The 17378-nt window shown below is 36.2% G+C and overlaps 1 protein-coding gene across 7 annotated transcripts in view; it reads left to right on the top strand.

The window, feature by feature from the left end:
* The window catches only part of JMJD1C (jumonji domain containing 1C), a 349365-nt gene that overhangs the window by 297821 nt on the left and 34166 nt on the right, over window positions 1–17378 (top strand). For 5 of the 7 annotated variants that reach the window (XM_045877927.3, XM_045877924.3, XM_045877925.3 and 2 more), the window contains 7 exons: window positions 4831–4936; window positions 7016–7140; window positions 8138–8281; window positions 8382–8574; window positions 8696–10386; window positions 14424–14596; window positions 15080–17289. In XM_045877927.3, coding sequence (XP_045733883.1) covers window positions 4930–4936; window positions 7016–7140; window positions 8138–8281; window positions 8382–8574; window positions 8696–10386; window positions 14424–14596; window positions 15080–17289 — 4543 coding nt within the window. In that variant the 5' untranslated portion in view covers window positions 4831–4929. Of the gene's footprint in view, window positions 1–4234; window positions 4254–4830; window positions 4937–7015; window positions 7141–8137; window positions 8286–8381; window positions 8575–8695; window positions 10387–14423; window positions 14597–15079; window positions 17290–17378 lie in introns of those variants that run through there. The other 2 variants (XM_054508172.2, XM_064594685.1) reach the window with 2 other exon arrangements.

Raw genomic sequence — 17378 nt, 5'->3', positions numbered from 1 at the left:
TTGTTGAACCAGTAAGAAGTACTTTGTCATGGTAAGACAGATCATTCCCTTATTATCTTAGAAAATTTGTTACATATATTATGAACACTGTCATAATATTCCTATCATTAAACCTAGTCAGACATATCTGAATATCTTAGTGCCATAATCTTACTTTTTTATACTATTGTAATTGTTATTTTTTCCTTTGATCTGGAATGAAGTAGAGAACCACTTAAAAAATAAGGTTAGTATAGTAGTCCTACTATCAGAATACAAATTCTAACCTGATTTTAATTTTTATATTTTGAGAAATGCTTTTTTTTTTAAAGATTCCATCATATTCTTCTTTATACATAAAAAAAATCATGGTTTTTTTTTTTATTATCTCAAATAGTAATTTAGGGCAGTGTTTATCTAGAAATACAGCATTTGAGAATTTGTAGCTCACGACGAAGTCACATTGCCAAAGAGATTATATTCTCTTTGATGCTTTCTGATTGTAAGATTGCATGAGTTTAACATCCTAAGCGACCCCTGTCAGATGAGTGTTAGATGGTTGCTACCTATGGAATCTCACATAACTAATGTGAGGTGGGTTACAGCAATATAACTTCCTCCTGATGTTCAGTTCTTCACTTTTGACCCATTCTGACTAAATAAGATAAAGTCTTTTATTTCTTTTACTGCCCTTTACTTCTTACATATAATGTGAAGAAATGTATCAAATTTTGAAAGGCAGTTACAATAAACAGTCTAATTCATTCCTTTTCATTGTACCAATTCAGGGGAGAAAGAGTAGGTGAAAGGAGCCTGAGCTCTTTAGAATTATAAAACTAGGTTCAAATGCTAGGTCTTTCCATCACATTCTGACTATATAGCCATGGACCTCTCTGTGTATAACATGTAAAGAGGGCATAGTAATTTAGGCCTCAGAAAAATGTTAAAGAAATTGATTGTATGAAAGCATCTAGCATGGTATCTGCCATAGTAAACATGCGCACTAATGTTAGCTGTTGTTATATACATTAAGGTGCCCCACTAACGTTCAATTAGAGTTAACTTCTATCTTTTTAAAAGGTGAACAGCATACAAGTGAACAATAAAGGTATTCCAAAACCTCACTTAAGGCATTGTTTAAAACTTTTCCGTGTTTTCTGTATAAGCTTCTAGTAAAGCAGATCTTGCTTACCTGATTTTTTTCCCATTAATCATTTGCTGGAAGTTATAATTCGCAGAATAATACATTGGATAGAATTTATGGAGAAGAGGAGATTCACAGAGGGTGCTATTGCTTCACTGTCTGGGTGATTTGTTGTGGGGAAATTGAAGAAATACATATTATTTCAGTTAATATAAAAATTATGTGTGTAGATAACTTTTAGCTACTGAAAAGTGAAGTATTGTGTGGTTGATTTTTTTAAATCTCATACAAACTCAAGGCACAGGTGAAGTTCTTTATTAATCAATTGTATTCCAAAAGATAGTAAATATTCGTATTAATAATATTAATTATAGATCCTTAGTTTCTCTTCTCTGTGACTTTGCCTTATGGCCTTGTATCTGATTTTTAGCACTTTCACAAAATTGTTCAAATCAATAAATAGAAAAACAAACCCCACCTTATTTGTCTACCTGGTAGCAACTCTTAGAAGATTTGGTCATTTATCCTTTAAAATGGGAATGATGACTACAACAGAAATACCTACAGAAGCGTCTGAGTGGCTGAGTCAGTTAAGCATCCAATTCTTGATTTCTGTTAGGTCATGATCTCACAGTTGTGGGATTCAGACCTGCATTGGGTTCCACGCTCAGTGTGGACCCTGCTTGAGATTCTCTCTCTCCCATCTCCCTATGCACCTCCCCCCCATTTGCATGCACGCTCTCTCTCTCTCTCTCTCAAATAAATAAATAAATGAAAAAAAAATTTAAGGAAATACCTAAACTTACAGAGCACTATTCATAAAGAAGTACTTCAGCAATAATGTGACTATCATAACCAGACAGTATGTTTGGATAATTTTCTTGGGTTTTAATTGATTTAGTAATACCATAGATAATTCAGAATTGGATATCTTAAGAAAACTAGTTTCAGTTATTTTTTTTTTTTTAAGATTTTATTTATTTATTTGACAGAGAAAGACACAGCGAGAGAGGGAACACAAACGGGGAGTGGGAGAGGGAGAAGCAGACTCCCTGCCGAGCAGGGAGCCCGATGCAGGACTCGATCCCGGGACTCCAGGATCATGACCTGAGCCGAAGGCAGTCGCTCAACCAACTGAGCCACCCAGGCGCCCTCAGTTATTTTTTTAAAGTCTTACTAGGAAAACGTATTCATTAAGATGGAAAGAGGCAGATATTGGTAACTGCTTTATAGATGAGGAAATTGATACGTAGAAGCTTGAACTTCTATAAGGTCATTTCAGTAAATATATTCAAGTTACCAGTTTTGTTTTTAAGATTTTATTTATTAGAGAGAGAGCAGGAGGGGCAGAGAGAGAAAGAGGAACAGACTTCACGCTGAGCAGGGAGCCCGACTCAGGGCTGGATCCCAGGACCCTGGGATCATGACCTGAGCTGAAGGCAGTCGGAGGAGCCTACAACTCCTGATCTCAGAGTTGTGAGTTCAAGCCCCATGTTGGGTGTAGAGAGTGCTTAGAAATAAAATTTTAAAAAAGAAAAAAGAAAGAAAATGAATGGGTCATCGTTGAGGAGGTATTTGTATGTTTAATGATCTTGGTTATATAGTCCATTATCTTAACTTTTTAAATGAATAATATATAAATAAACGTTGAACATATTTTTTATCCCAATAGGGTTTGTTTATTTTTTTTTTACATAAACTACACCAACATGGGGCTTGAACTCATGACCCCAAGATCAAGCGTCACATGCTCTACCAACTGAGCAGCCAGGCACCCCTAATTCTAATACTTTTAAACTGTAATATTTCAATACAAGAGATTGGTTTTATAGAGCATACTTGTACCTATCTACAAAGTATTGTCAGTGCTGCTTTAATAGCAGTTTATTAATGCCTTCCACCCTAGAGTATAAAAGCTTGAGAGCAATAGACCATAGTAAACTTAGTATATAAGTTAGCACTGACACCCACATGATTTTGTGGTTTTCTAGACAAGTGCCCATCTTTTTGCCAGTTAAATGTCTAGGATAAGAGAAGAGTGGTTGTAATAAAGGTGAGTGTTTAGAGAAGACTCACAACTACAGAAACAAAACCAGAGTGCAAATGTTTGAAGGACTATAGGGTAGGAAAGTGATTGTTTGACTTCAGGTAGTTAAGCTTGGATCTGTGTGTGGAAGTTAAAGAAAGATTTTGAAAGAACTTGATAGCTGTCAGAGCTATCTGGAAATTGTAATGGTTTTCCTTGGGAAATAGAATGTTTCCTGTGTTTTGTCTGTCATAGACACACCTGGTTTGTATTATTTAGAGTCTGAACTTTCCATTGTATTTTCTATTCCTAAGATGAAGAGGTTAACTAAGTGTGCAGTGCATTCATTATTAAAGGAGTGTGGAGAAAAGGGATTCTAGAAAGTTTCTTTACCAAAAAGAACGTCATGGACATTTTCCCCCCAGATGACAGATTTTACCTACTTTTGTATGTTACTTTCCCACTGCAGTATTTCCTTCTGCAAAGTATACAACATTTCTGTATATTTTCCAAAGAATATAGTTGATAACTTTGAGGTCCTTTATTTCTTCCTCTTGGTGTTCACTAGGTATAAATGAAGTATCAGAGTATTTACCACACTATTATTGTAAAAATTCGTAGTAGTCCCTTACAGTAGTGATGAGATGAGAGGGAAAAGCTTTATTTAGATAAACTAAAATTTAGAGTAGAAGAGTGAAAAGTATGACCTACATGATTAGGGGTCCTTCTTTGTACTCTTCAGCCACTTTCTGACATTTCCAAATTGCCACATTATTTTAATTCACCAGATAGAATTCCCTTCATTTAGCTCCCTTCTGTTCACTGGTTTCCATGATCTGCCAGTCCACTTTTATAAGGGCCGCCAATTGACAGTGCTGCTTTGTTGTTCTTCCCAGCTCTACTCTAGGGCTCCTGCCGCTGATCTCAAATGCAGGAGCAGCAGAGGTGCTTTGAGAGAGAGAGAACAGAATGTCAAAGAGTCCAGCGGGGGACCAACAGATTGTGGGAAACCATGTGACTGTGTGATTCACATCTCCAAGGAGAGAGAACCGGTTGTTTCTGTGTCTAGATCCACCCTGTTATGAGGATAATACCATCAATAATGTAATTTTAATTGCCTGGATGCTTTGACACTGGCTTGAAAAAATAAAACTTAGCAGTGAAGTTACTGGTCAGATGAGTTTGAGTAGAATTGAATTCTATGACATTTAAATCAAGATAGTGGATAATGACTTCTGTAGTTTAAAACTCAAACATTTTAGGCATTATGGGAAGAGAGGGAATTCATCTATGTGTATATATATTGTCACTAAAATATTCAACTCAATTCTTTTGCTACCAACCTTAGATGACCTGATGCTATTTGGTTTGTATTGCTTCTCATCGTGAAACCCTTAAAAATGTGACTTATCTAAGGCCACACTTAAAGTTAGAAAACACATTAGTAAATTTCAGATTTTGTCTTTAGGACATTGTTGTCAAGGATCAACTCTTACCATGGGTTAATTTCTTATGCTGTTATTATATAATTGCTAATGAACTATAACTTATGAATTTGTGTTTTTGCATACATTTAGATGAAGGAATTTTCTTCAGTCCTTAGAAAATATAGGAGGGAAAGTTTGTAACATTAATGTTAGGACAGCATAACATGAACCTTTCTTTTAATCTGTAATTCTAGGACGACATAGACAGCCTAAACCCAGTTCTCAGGGACAACCCGCAACTTCAGGAAGAAGTGAAAGTCTGGGTAAAGGAACAAAAGGTTCAGGAGATTTTTATGCAAGGTAACTATTTTGAAGTTATGCATTAAGGTTTTTTTTGGAACTGGGCAGTGTTTGATGTTTGGTTTTGGTTGTTCAGTTACATGCAATGTTAATAGAAGACCCAGTTCAATATTTTGAGTTCCTAGTCCAGGGAAAATAATAGCAAAATCATAATTTCAGTATAAGTCAGTAACTTCACCAGTTTATTTAACTAATTTGAGCTAAATGACTGGCATGAAATTATAACCACACACAGGTGTTTTGTTGATAGGAAAATTTCCATATTACAGAATACAGTTAGGTGTGTCCTTCCTGGAGAAGGAAACATTGTTTGCAGTAGAGGATTGCCCAAAGCCACAATTGATTTCCTTTGAAGAATGCTGTTAATATCTGATAAAAGTGGCCTATTTCAGTTCAGCAGTGACCATAATACTAGCTTTAGTTTTGTTTCCCTTTTTTAGTAAGTTATAAATTTGTCTATAACATGTGACTTTCAAACCAGTAAGGTTTTTTCTAGTGATTTCTTTTTCTGCCAGTAGAATCATATTGTAAGCTTTTTGTGAAATTGAATTGAAACTAGGAACCAGTATGATGTGAAGTATTGATGTTTTGTTGAATGCTTTTAAAAAGGAATTTTGTTGTAAAATACCCATATTCATCCCAGTCCTCAACTTTCATGTCATTTAATTTCAGCATTAATAATCGCTAAGCTGTGGCTCTTTTGCTCTTTTGTTATGGGTATTTATAGCAGCAGATCATCTAATTAAATTCTTCTTAGGCTAAACATTCTTTAAAATTTAATATAGAGAATATGAAAAATACACAGAAATAGAATATTTCAGTGAACTTCCATGTGTCTGTCTTCCAGCCCCAATAACTATGATCCTGCCCCAATAACTATGATCCTGCCCCATCCACACTACTGTTTACTTCCATCAAATTTCAGACATCACCAAATTCTATTTTTAAACAAAGCCACCATTACCATTATTATGACCTCAAAATTAATAGTTCTTTAATATGAAATACTGGATACTCAGATTCAAATTTCCATTTGTTTCATAAATGCCTTAAATGATTTCTAACAGGATTGACTGATTTTTATTATTATAATTCATTTATTTTAAATCAGGGCATCTAAAAAATGTCCACAATTTAATTGGCTGATATGTCCCATCTCTTTTTTTCCTCCTTCCCTTGCAATTTTTTGAAGATACTTTTTATAAAAGGGAAAATAATATGAATTTAAGAAGATTAAATAAGCACTACCACATTTTGAAAGCACTTTGTAAATTGTTCATGTATAATACTATCATCAAGGTGTACCAGTTTCCCCCCTGCTCCTCACAGTTCTTGTTAAACTTTCAAATATTTGATACCATTTTTAGTACCTGAAGTGAAGAAATTTTTATCTCCCATTATTCTCTTCTGTGGAGTGACTTTTGTTTTGATAGGCATATTTAAATATATGCAGGTACATATCTTTTATTATTTAATCCTTCCCTTTAAAAAGTGAGTTTAATCCAAAAGTACAAGATGCTATTTCTTTATTTAAAAAGCATTTTAGTGACGTATTTATAATTCACTTAACAGTCTCTATATGTTGTAAGACTTTGGCAGCTTTTTCTAGCTCTCACAGAAGAATTAAAATTTATAGTTATTGTAGAATTTTGGCAACTTAGAAAACTCAGATATTGAGTTCCAAATTACCTTTCCATTTCAGCCAAGTAGTAGTCCTCTATGTACCCCAAACCCTTTAAGTAGCTTTGTAACCTTATGACTTTCTAGACCACTCTAACTTTACATTTTGTGCTTAACTCATGATCCTAGAAACATTTTTTCTGACTTAAAGTACTTTATTTCGATTGAGTTAGGAAATACATGTGTAGTAGAGTGTGTTCAATGATAACTTCACAATGATCTGGCTCTAAAGTATGTATATATCACTTCTAATACATTTTTTTGAAAACTGATACTTGAATAGGATATTACTCATATATCACAAAGCTCATGTTTCTCCTAAAAGGTAGTCCTTCAATGAAAATGTCTCCATTTAAGATACCCCTATTTCTTGTGTGTGTGTGTATGTGTTTTTTTAAGGTCCTTATTCATTAAATGGATACAGAGTGAGAGTATATAGACAAGACTCTGCCACCCAGTGGTTTACTGGCATAATTACTCATCATGATCTCTTCACTCGCACCATGATCGTTATGAATGATCAGGTAAATAGTCCAACTAATATTTTTGGAGAAATATTAATAATTCAGATATTCCATGCCTTCCAAATAATGGTTCAACAGGTTGACACTAAATAATTTTCATCTCTAGGTATTTTTTGTAGTCATACACTCCTAATAAGTTTAAATGTATCTGATGCTAATTAGAGGTCACTTTAGGTCATAGGGAGATTAATGATAACAAATTTCAACAATGATTAAATCAGTCCCTGGAATAGAAGCATCAAACTCTAGTTGATCAGCCTTTTTTTTAATCCTTAGGTCACCTAAAATTTTCTTTCTTAAAATCTCATTTTTCTGTCTCCGGTAATAAAAGTATTTCCCAAATGATTGCTTTTCACTAATGAAAACTAATGCACACCACGATAGGTCTTATCAAATCAAGTTTCATAGTTGGTATGCTCCTTTAAGTTTTATGGTGAGTATTAAGGACACAAATTTCATATGAAGTTTTAAAGAACAGTCTGAATGTCTGTTATTTAAATCTTTCAAAGCTGTGGTTTATTTACCAAAAAAAAAAAAAAATTACACCTTCCAAATTGAGTGGATTTTGGAGGGTGTATGAATGAATGCCCCGTTAGAAACAATCCAAATGCTTTGGGTTAGAATTTTAGCCAAAATGCTGAATAAATTATATTGTTTAGTTGGATTTAGTTTTTTTCCTAAAACGATGACAAACTTTCACTTCTCAGTGAAACTTAGAATTGCCTTTCGTTTTTGAAGGAGTTGCTTCTTTAACCTGTCTTTTTAAAATTATTATTATTTGTGTCCATTTACCTAGTTTTTGTCATTTTCTTCTTCTTAAACTCTACTTTCTTAGTTTTATTTTATAGCTGGTTTTTGGAAATTACTTCTTTTTAAAATACATTTTATGAATTGGTATTATACTCCTGATTAATTCTTATCCTTACTTTTATACCTAATGTTATATTGACTAACTGATTGGATTTAATTTTTGTTCTTGTTTTGTGTCATGGATTAGGTACTAGAACCACAGAATGTCGATCCTTCTATGGTTCAAATGACCTTTCTAGATGATGTTGTTCACTCTTTGTTAAAAGGTGAAAATATTGGCATTACATCACGGCGAAGGTCTCGTGCCAGTCAAAATAGCAACGCTGTTCACGTATGTATGTTGTTAGTGATATATTATTATAAAATATTTTTCCTCCGATTACTTAGGATCAGGTAGTAAATAATCATTGTTAAACTGGTTATTTTTTTAGGGTCATTATACACGTGCCCAAGCAAACAGTCCCAGACCAGCAATGAACTCCCAAGCTGCTGTACCAAAACAGAATACACACCAGCAACAGCAACAAAGAAATATTCGTCCAAGTAAGAGGAAGGGCTCAGATAGCAGTATACCAGATGAAGAGAAGATGAAGGAGGAAAAGTATGATTATATAGCACGAGGAGGTAGTACTCATTTTTCTTTTTAAGGGAATGGGAATAAATAAAACAAAAATACTTACAAGATGTACTTATTTAATATTTTAATTATGAAAAATAAAACTGTTCCTTTTTTAAAATTTTACAGAAAATCCTAAAGGGAAAAACAAACAGTTGATGAATAAAAGAAGGAAACCTGAGGAGGATGAAAAGAAACTAAATATGAAAAGACTACGAACCGACAATGTTTCAGACTTTTCTGAGAGCAGTGACTCAGAAAATTCAAATAAGAGAATGATAAATAATTCCTCAGAGCAGAAGCCAGAGAATGAGTGGAAAAATAAAAACACTTCAAAGATTAATGGAGAAGAAGGAAAATCCCAGAATAATGAGAAGGTAGGAGAAGAGACACTAATACTAGATAGCCAGCCTCCCTGGGATCAAATACAGGAAGATAAAAAACATGAAGAAGCAGAGAAGCAGAAGTCTGTTGACTCTCAGCTTCAAGAAAAAATGATTATTCATTCATCAGAGCAGGCCACACTTTCTGATCATAATCCTAATAATGATTTACTTCTTAAGGAATGCAGTATGGAAAAAACACATACAGTGGAATTATTACCAAAGGAGAAGTTTGTATCCAGACCACCCACACCAAAATGTGTTATTGATATTACAAATGACACTAGTTCAGAAAAGGTGGCTCCGGAAAACTCAAGTACCTTTGGCCTTCAGACACTTCAGAAAATGGATCCTAATGTTAGTGATTCAAAACATCCTATTGCAAATGCAAAATACTTGGAAACAGCAAAACAAGATTCTGATCAGAGCTGGGTCAGTGATGTAGTTAAAGTAGATTTAACCCAATCAAATGTTAGAAGTGCTTCCTCAGGAAACGATCACCTGAATATGGAAAAAGAGAAAAATCAGTATGTCTCTTACATGTCTTCTCTAAATGCAGTTTCTGTCACGGAAGATAAGCTGCATAAGCGAAGCCCACCCCCAGAGACAGTAAAATCTAAACTTAATACTTCAGTCGATGCTCACAAGACAAAATCGAATCCCTCACCTGAAGTTATTAAACCCAAAATTACCCATTCTCCTGATTCTATAAAGTCTAAGGCCACTTATGTGAACAACCAAGCTGCTGGTGAGAGAAGACTAACAAATAAGATCGAACATGAGTTATCAAGATGCAGTTTTCATTCAGTTCCTACTCGAGGCAGTACATTGGAAGCTACAAAGAGCCCGCTTATTATTGATAAAAATGAGCATTTCACAGTTTACAGAGATCCTGCACTTGTTGGGTCAGAAACAGGAGCTAATCACATTTCACCTTTCTTAAACCAGCATCCCTTTCCTCTTCATTCTTCATCCCATAGAACCTGTTTAAATCCAGGTACCCATCACCCAGCCTTAACTCCTGCACCCCACTTACTTGCTGGATCATCCAGTCAAACTCCATTACCTACCATTAACACACACCCTCTGACTAGTGGTCCACACCATTCTGTTCATCACCCTCATTTACTTCCTGCCGTGTTACCTGGAGTGCCTACTGCCTCCCTACTTGGTGGCCACCCACGACTAGAGACTGCTCATGCCAGCAGCTTGAGCCACTTAGCGTTAGCACACCAGCAACAGCAACAGTTGTTACAGCACCAGTCACCTCATCTTCTCGGACAAGCCCATCCTTCTGCTTCATATAATCAGCTTGGACTTTATCCAATTATTTGGCAATATCCTAATGGAACACATGCATACTCAGGACTTGGTCTACCTTCTTCAAAGTGGGTTCACCCAGAAAATGCAGTTAATGCTGAATCTTCATTAAGGAGGGTAAGTTACACTATTGGTTTGCCACATATCAATATATACTTATTAATCACATTTTATTATAATAAAATGTGTTAGAATTTTTCAAACACTTATTTTTCCAATTACGGTGAAACTTTTGATACTTTGTAACTTTGGAACCATGGAAGCTGAAATCTCAGAAAAGCCTATTTATTTTAAAAAGCCAATTTAAAGAAGTAAAACTTCTTAAGATTGCTTTTGACATATCTGTTATGAAGAATGTCTTCATAACTAATTATGGTACCTATCTGTAATTATTTTGCTCAGCTAAATTCCTAGAAGTGAAATTTGTAGATTAAAATTTATATAAATTTGTAAGACTTCTGATATATATCATCATCTTACTGTTCTTTTAAAGTGGGTGGGAAGAGGGGGAGAGAGAATCTTAAGTAGGCTCCATGCGCAGCACAGAGCCCAATGCAGGGCTTGATCTCACAACCCCAAGATCATGACCTGAACCGAAATAAGGTTGGACACTTTGAGCCACCCAGGCTCCCCATCATCAAATTATTTTTAAGACAGATTGTTATATTCACCAGTTAGATATATTGATGGTCTGTTACAAGCTATGATTCTCTGAGGCCCTTGTTCTTGTAAGGGTGCCTACGTTGGAGACTTCTGGTATTTGGGAGTAAAGTTAGGGCTGAGATCCTGCCAACATCAAATATGAGGAATGTTGTGGAAGGTGGTGGTATAGAGAGCTCTTACTCCTTCATGAGCTAATGTGGTTTCTCTAGCCAAATTTATTTTCATACTAAGAAATGATTGTTGAGGAGTGCCTGGGTGGCTCAGTCAGGTAAGCATCTGCCTTCGGCTCAGGTCATGATCCCATGGTCCTGGGATGGAGCTCCACATTGGGCTCCCTGCCCAGTGGCTGGCGAGTCTGTTTCTCCCTCTCCCTCTGCCTCTGTCCCCAACTCGTGCTCACTCTTCCTCTCTCTTTCTCAAGTAAATAAATAAAATCTTAAAAAAAAAAAAAAAAAATGCCTGGGTGGCTCAGTTGGTTAAGCATCTGCCTTCCGCTCGGGTCATGATCCTAGGGTCCTGGGATCGAGTTCCACATCAGGCTCTTTGCTCAGTGCAGAGCCTTCTTCTCCCTCTGCCCCTCTCCCTGCTTGTAGTCATTCTCTCTCTCTCACACACAAATAAATAAAATCTTAAAAAAAAAAAGAAAGAAAAGAAAAGAAATGATTATTGAGGACATTACCACCCCTATTATCAAAAATAGTGAGAATCGGTGCCATAAACTCTAGGACACAACTCAGTTGTTGGTGCAGCCCAGATTGCTCTTCAAGTATCCCCCCAGAATCTTTTTTTAAACACTATTTATTTATTTTTATTGTGGTAAAAAGCAACTAACATTAAACTTACCATCCTAATCATTTTTAAGTGTGCAGTTTAGTAGTGTTAAGTATATTCACATTGTTGTGCAACAAATCTCTAGAACATTTTTATCTTGCAAAACTGAAACTTTATACCCATTAAACACTAATTCCCTTTCCTCTTTCCCCCATTTCTTGGCCAACCACCTTTCTACTTTGTTTCTGTGATAGATAATTCATTTGATGGAATCGTACAGTATTTGTCCTCTTGTGGCTTCTTTCATGTAGCATAATAGCTTTGATGTTCATTATATGCATGTACCACATTTTCTTTATACATTTGTCAATGGACTTTGGGTTACTTTCACCCCTGGACTATTATGGATAGTGCTCCAGTGAACTTGTGTATTTTTGACCTCCTCCTCATTTGGGCAAGATGTACAGTAAATATGTTGGGGGTGACAATTTGGAAGGTAATGCTAGTGAGCTTCTCACTTCAGAGATAATACTGCTTATGTAGAGCCTTGGTAATAGATGCAAGGGTGGTGTTCCTCATGCCAAAAGTTTGTCAGAGGAATTGTTATATTCTGGGTAGCAGCGATGACAATAGATTATAGTAATGAGTCCTTCCTTGATTCCCAAGTTGTGATTGTTGCCCTTGGTGGAAAGGGGCATCAGATGGTTAGTGGTGCAAGATAGAGTTCTAACAGTCCATTCTTCATGGTGCTATTGAACTTGTGGTAGGTGGAATCTTACTGGAACGTTATGTAGTTGATGTCAATGAAGAATCACTAATTACTACAATATCCTCCTTGCCATTATTGAAAGCAGGTCTGGTGACCCTAGTGCCTAATACGCCCACATTTTTACTCTGACCCTTCACTCTCGTGTCATGAATGTTAGGTGCAACTGATACTGGACAAAGACAGGCTAGAAGAATACATGAGCTGGCAAATAGTTTTGAGTCTTCTTCCATAATTTCCCAACCCTGAAAAACCAATCTAAGTAACTGTTAGAACTGGCTTGGGTAGGATTTTCTCTCAGTATATGTCATTCTAGCCTCCATGTATATAAGGGCATAAAATGTTTTATTAACTGGTCATAAATTTACTAAACTAAAAACAAGCATGTGAAATTTTCATTTGTTATGTAAAATTATAAAGGAGTATATTTAACATTTTGAGCAAAAATGAAGATCTCTTAACCCTAATATTGTAGGAAGTAAAGAAAAAATTAGGAAATACTTTTTAACGATATCTTATAGTCAAAAATTTATCATTACTGTAATTGATTGCAACTTAATACTTCTGGATCATGTAGAACTGAGGCCTTTTAAACATATTTGAGGGGCGCTTGGGTGGCTCAGTCGTTAAGCGTCTGCCTTCGGCTCAGGTCATGATCCCAGGGTCCTGGGATCGAGCTCCGCATCGGGCTCCCTGCTCCACGGGAGGCCTGCTTCTCCCTCTCCCACTCCCCCTGCTTGTGTTCCCTCTCTTGCTGTGTCTCTCTCTGTCAAATAAATAAATAAAAATCTTTAAAAAAAAAAATATTTGAATGATCCTTATGCATGTGTATATATATTTTTTTTCTCTAATGTGAGATTTGTGCTTTATAATATATATTTTTAATCTAAGCAGTTTTACAGCAGCATGTTTTTGGTGTGATATATTGCTTTTGCATTATCACTTTGAGATGTAAAATTTACTCTCTTTGTTAAAACCAAAGGGGATTATATTTTCTCAATATTGCCTCAATGTATAACTCCACAAAGTATGTTCTGAAAAAATGTCAGTGTGTCATAGTATGGAAACCATCCTTAAGCATGTAATTAGAGAGTTTTAAATATCAACATTGAGATCAATGTCACCAAATATTCAGAATGAGAAAGGCAGCATATGGATATAGAAAAAATTAATTTCATTGCACTTCCACACCTCCTAAGTTTAATGGTCCAACAGTGTTTTATAGCTTATAGTGAAACACGGAGTACAAGTGGGCTTTGAAAATATAATCTTCTGTCTATTTTAAGTAAATTGTTACATTGGAAGAAGTTGTTTATTTTTGACAACAAAAATTGGCAAATGAACTTGATATCTCTGTTTCTGGTTGCATGTACTTTAAGAATAACAAATTCTGGTTTTTGTATTAGCAGTATACTTTTGGTATGAGAATGACTGGAAATCTGATGAACTAGGCTTTCTGGGGCGTCTGGGTGGCTCAGATGGTTAAGCGTCTGCGTTCGGCTCGGGTCATGATCCCAGGGTCCTGGGATCGAGTCCCACATTGGGCTCCTGGCTCAGCGGGGAGCCTTTTTCTCCTTCTCCCTCTGCCTCTCTCCCTGCCCATGCTCTCTCTCTCTGTATCTCTGTGTTTCAAATGAATAAATAAAACCTTTAAAAAAAAAACAACTAGGCTTTCTGTACATTTATAAGTTAAAGGCAATGTTTCAAGATCTACAGTCAGTAAAATAAACAACAAATTTTTGGAAATTACTATTTTGATGCTGATTGATTTTCTCCATCATATGGAAAAATCCATATAATTATGTTATTTATTTGTCTGAGTACTTTTCATAAGATGCATTTAGAAGAAGTCACGTGCTTCGTAAATATGCATTATAGTCCTGCTATGATATTGTGTTTAGCTTTTTCTAGTAACTGAAGTCTGATATATATATATATATATTTTGTTAAATAGAATTCTCCCAGTCCTTGGTTACATCAACCCACCCCTGTGACCTCAGCAGATGGTATTGGATTACTTAGTCACATTCCTGTCAGACCTTCCAGTGCAGAGCCTCATCGGTCTCTTAAAATTACAGCACATTCCAGTCCACCATTGACAAAAAGTTTAATAGATCACCATAAAGAGTAAGTTCACTAAATGCTTAAAACTTAAAAATACCTTGTCTTTTATAGTTTTTCTTAATTCACTTTCTAAACAGGTAATTTTAAGTTAATAAACATCTTAAAAGTAGGCTTTGAATAAGTACTGTTCTTTCCATTTTGATATATCTTCTGATTTACTCAGGAGTATTAAAGTAAATGCAAAGTGGGCGCCTGGGTGGCTCATTCGGTTAAGCAGCTGCCTTCGGCTTGGGTCATGATTCCAGGGTCCTGGGATCAAGTCCCGCATCAGGCTCCCTGCTTGGCGGGGAGTCTGCTTCTCCCTCTGCCTCTGCCATTCCAACCCCCCTACTTGTGCTCTCTCACTCTCAAATAAATAAAAGATTTTATAAAAAAATAAAGTAAATGCAAAGTTGTGTTTTACTTTCATAATATTGCATAGATGCTATCTTCATATCATGCAAGAAAAAGTTGTTACAGAAACCTTTATGTTTATTTTCTTTACAGAGAATTGGAGAGGAAAGCTTTTATTGAACCATTACGTTCTGTTGCATCCACATCAGCAAAGAATGACCTGGATCTAAACAGGTCACAGACTGGAAAAGATGGTCTATTGCATAGACATTTTGTGGATCCTGTACTGAATCAATTACAGAGACAGCCCCAGGAGACTGGAGAGAGATTACACAAATATAAGGAGGAACACCGTCGAATCCTTCAAGAAAGTATTGATGTAGCTCCCTTCACAACTAAAATCAAGGGGCTCGAGGGTGAGAGGGATAATTATTCCAGAGTACCGTTGTCATCTTCTAGCCCTAAAAGCCATGTCATCATCAAACAAGACAAAGATGTAGAATGCTCAGTATCAGATCTTTATAAAATGAAGCACTCGGTGCCTCAGAGTTTGCCTCAAAGTAATTATTTCACTACATTGTCTAATAGTGTGGTCAACGAACCACCAAGGTCATATCCATCCAAAGAGGTTTCAAATATTTACACTGAAAAACAGAGTAATTCTGTTGCAGCAGCAGCTAATCCTCAAACTCTGACTTCATTTATATCATCTCTTTCAAAGCCTCCACCTTTAATTAAACACCAACCAGAAAGTGAAGGTTTAGCAGGCAAGATACCAGAACATCTTCCCCATCAAATTGCTTCTCACTCAGTAACAACTTTCAGAAATGATTGTAGGAGTCCTACCCATTTAACAGTTTCTTCTACAAATGCACTCCGGAGCATGCCTGCTTTACATAGGGCACCAGTATTTCATCCACCAATCCACCACAGCCTGGAAAGAAAGGAAAGCAACTATAGTAGTCTTTCCCCTCCAACTTTAACCCCGGTCATGCCTGTAAATGCTGGTGGGAAAGTTCAAGAATCACAAAAGCCTCCAACTCTAATTCCAGAGCCAAAAGACTCTCAGGCAAATTTTAAGAATTCTTCTGAACAAAGTTTGTCAGAAATGTGGAAATCTAATAATAACCTCAGCAAAGAGAAAGCTGAATGGCATGTGGAGAAAAGCAGTGGAAAGTCACAGGCTGCTATGGCATCTGTCATTGTACGTCCACCATCTAGTACAAAACCTGAGAGCGTGCCAGCAATGCAGTTAGCTTCCAAAGATCGAGTTAGTGAAAGATCTTCAACTGGGGCAAATCAAACAGATTGCCTCAAACCAGCAGAAGCTGGAGAGACTGGAAGAATCGTTCTGCCAAGTGTGAATTCAGACAGTGCTCACATAAAATCTGAAAAAAATGTCCAGGCTGTCTCCCAGGGCAGTGTTCCCAGTTCAGTCATGTCTGCTGCAAATACAATGTGTAATACCAAAACGGATGTATTCACATCTGCTGCCACTACCACTAGTGTTTCCAGCTGGGGTGGTTCAGAAATAATTTACTCTTTATCAAATACCATTTTGGCCTCTAAATCCTTAGAATGTACCTCTTCAAAAAGCGTCAGTCATTCCGTGGCTCATATACAAGAATGCAGGGTCAGCACCGCAGCTCCAGTTACACCAGCCAGTAGTCAGACAGGAAGTGCTGTTCAGCCCAGCTCTGGGTTCTCAGGCACAACTGATTTTATCCATTTAAAAAAGCACAAGGCAGCATTGGCTGCAGCTCAATATAAAAGTAGTAATGTCAGTGAGACTGAGCCTAATGCTGTGAAAAATCAGACATTTTCAACCTCCCCTCTCTTGGATAGCACTGTAGTCTGTAGTACAATAAACAAAGCAAACTCTGTAGGAAATGGGCAAGCATCCCAGACAACTCAACCTAACTACCATACTAAGCTGAAAAAGGCCTGGCTTACTAGACACTCAGAGGAAGATAAAAATACTAATAAAATGGAAAATTCAGGGAATTCTGTATCAGAAATTATTAAGCCATGTTCTGTCAATTTAATAGCCTCTACATCTAATGATATACAAAATAGTGTGGATAGTAAGATCATAGTTGATAAATACGTAAAAGATGATAAAGTCAGTAGGAGAAAAGCCAAAAGAGCTTACGAATCTGGCTCTGAAAGTGGAGACTCAGATGAAAGTGAAAGCAAGTCAGAGCAAAGGACTAAGAGGCAACCTAAGCCAACTTACAAAAAGAAGCAAAATGATTTGCAGAAGAGAAAAGGTGAAATAGAAGATGATTTAAAACCCAATGGGGTTCTCAGCAGGAGTGCCAAAGAAAAAAGTAAATTGAAATTGCAGAGCAACAGTAATAGTGGTAAGTTAATTACTTTTTTTTTATCTCACGTAAAATGGGCTGTACATGAAATAATGGTGTCTTTCTCAAAAGATTAATGAGCTAACAGG

The sequence above is a fragment of the Mirounga angustirostris genome, unplaced genomic scaffold, assembly GCF_029215605.1.
Source record: "Mirounga angustirostris isolate CCGP_5_RB_7025 unplaced genomic scaffold, mMirAng1.0.hap1 SCAF_6, whole genome shotgun sequence".
In the NCBI taxonomy this organism is placed as follows: domain Eukaryota; kingdom Metazoa; phylum Chordata; class Mammalia; order Carnivora; family Phocidae; genus Mirounga; species Mirounga angustirostris.
Note: the sequence above shows the minus strand (reverse complement) of the source record. Positions and strands in the feature narration are given on the sequence as shown.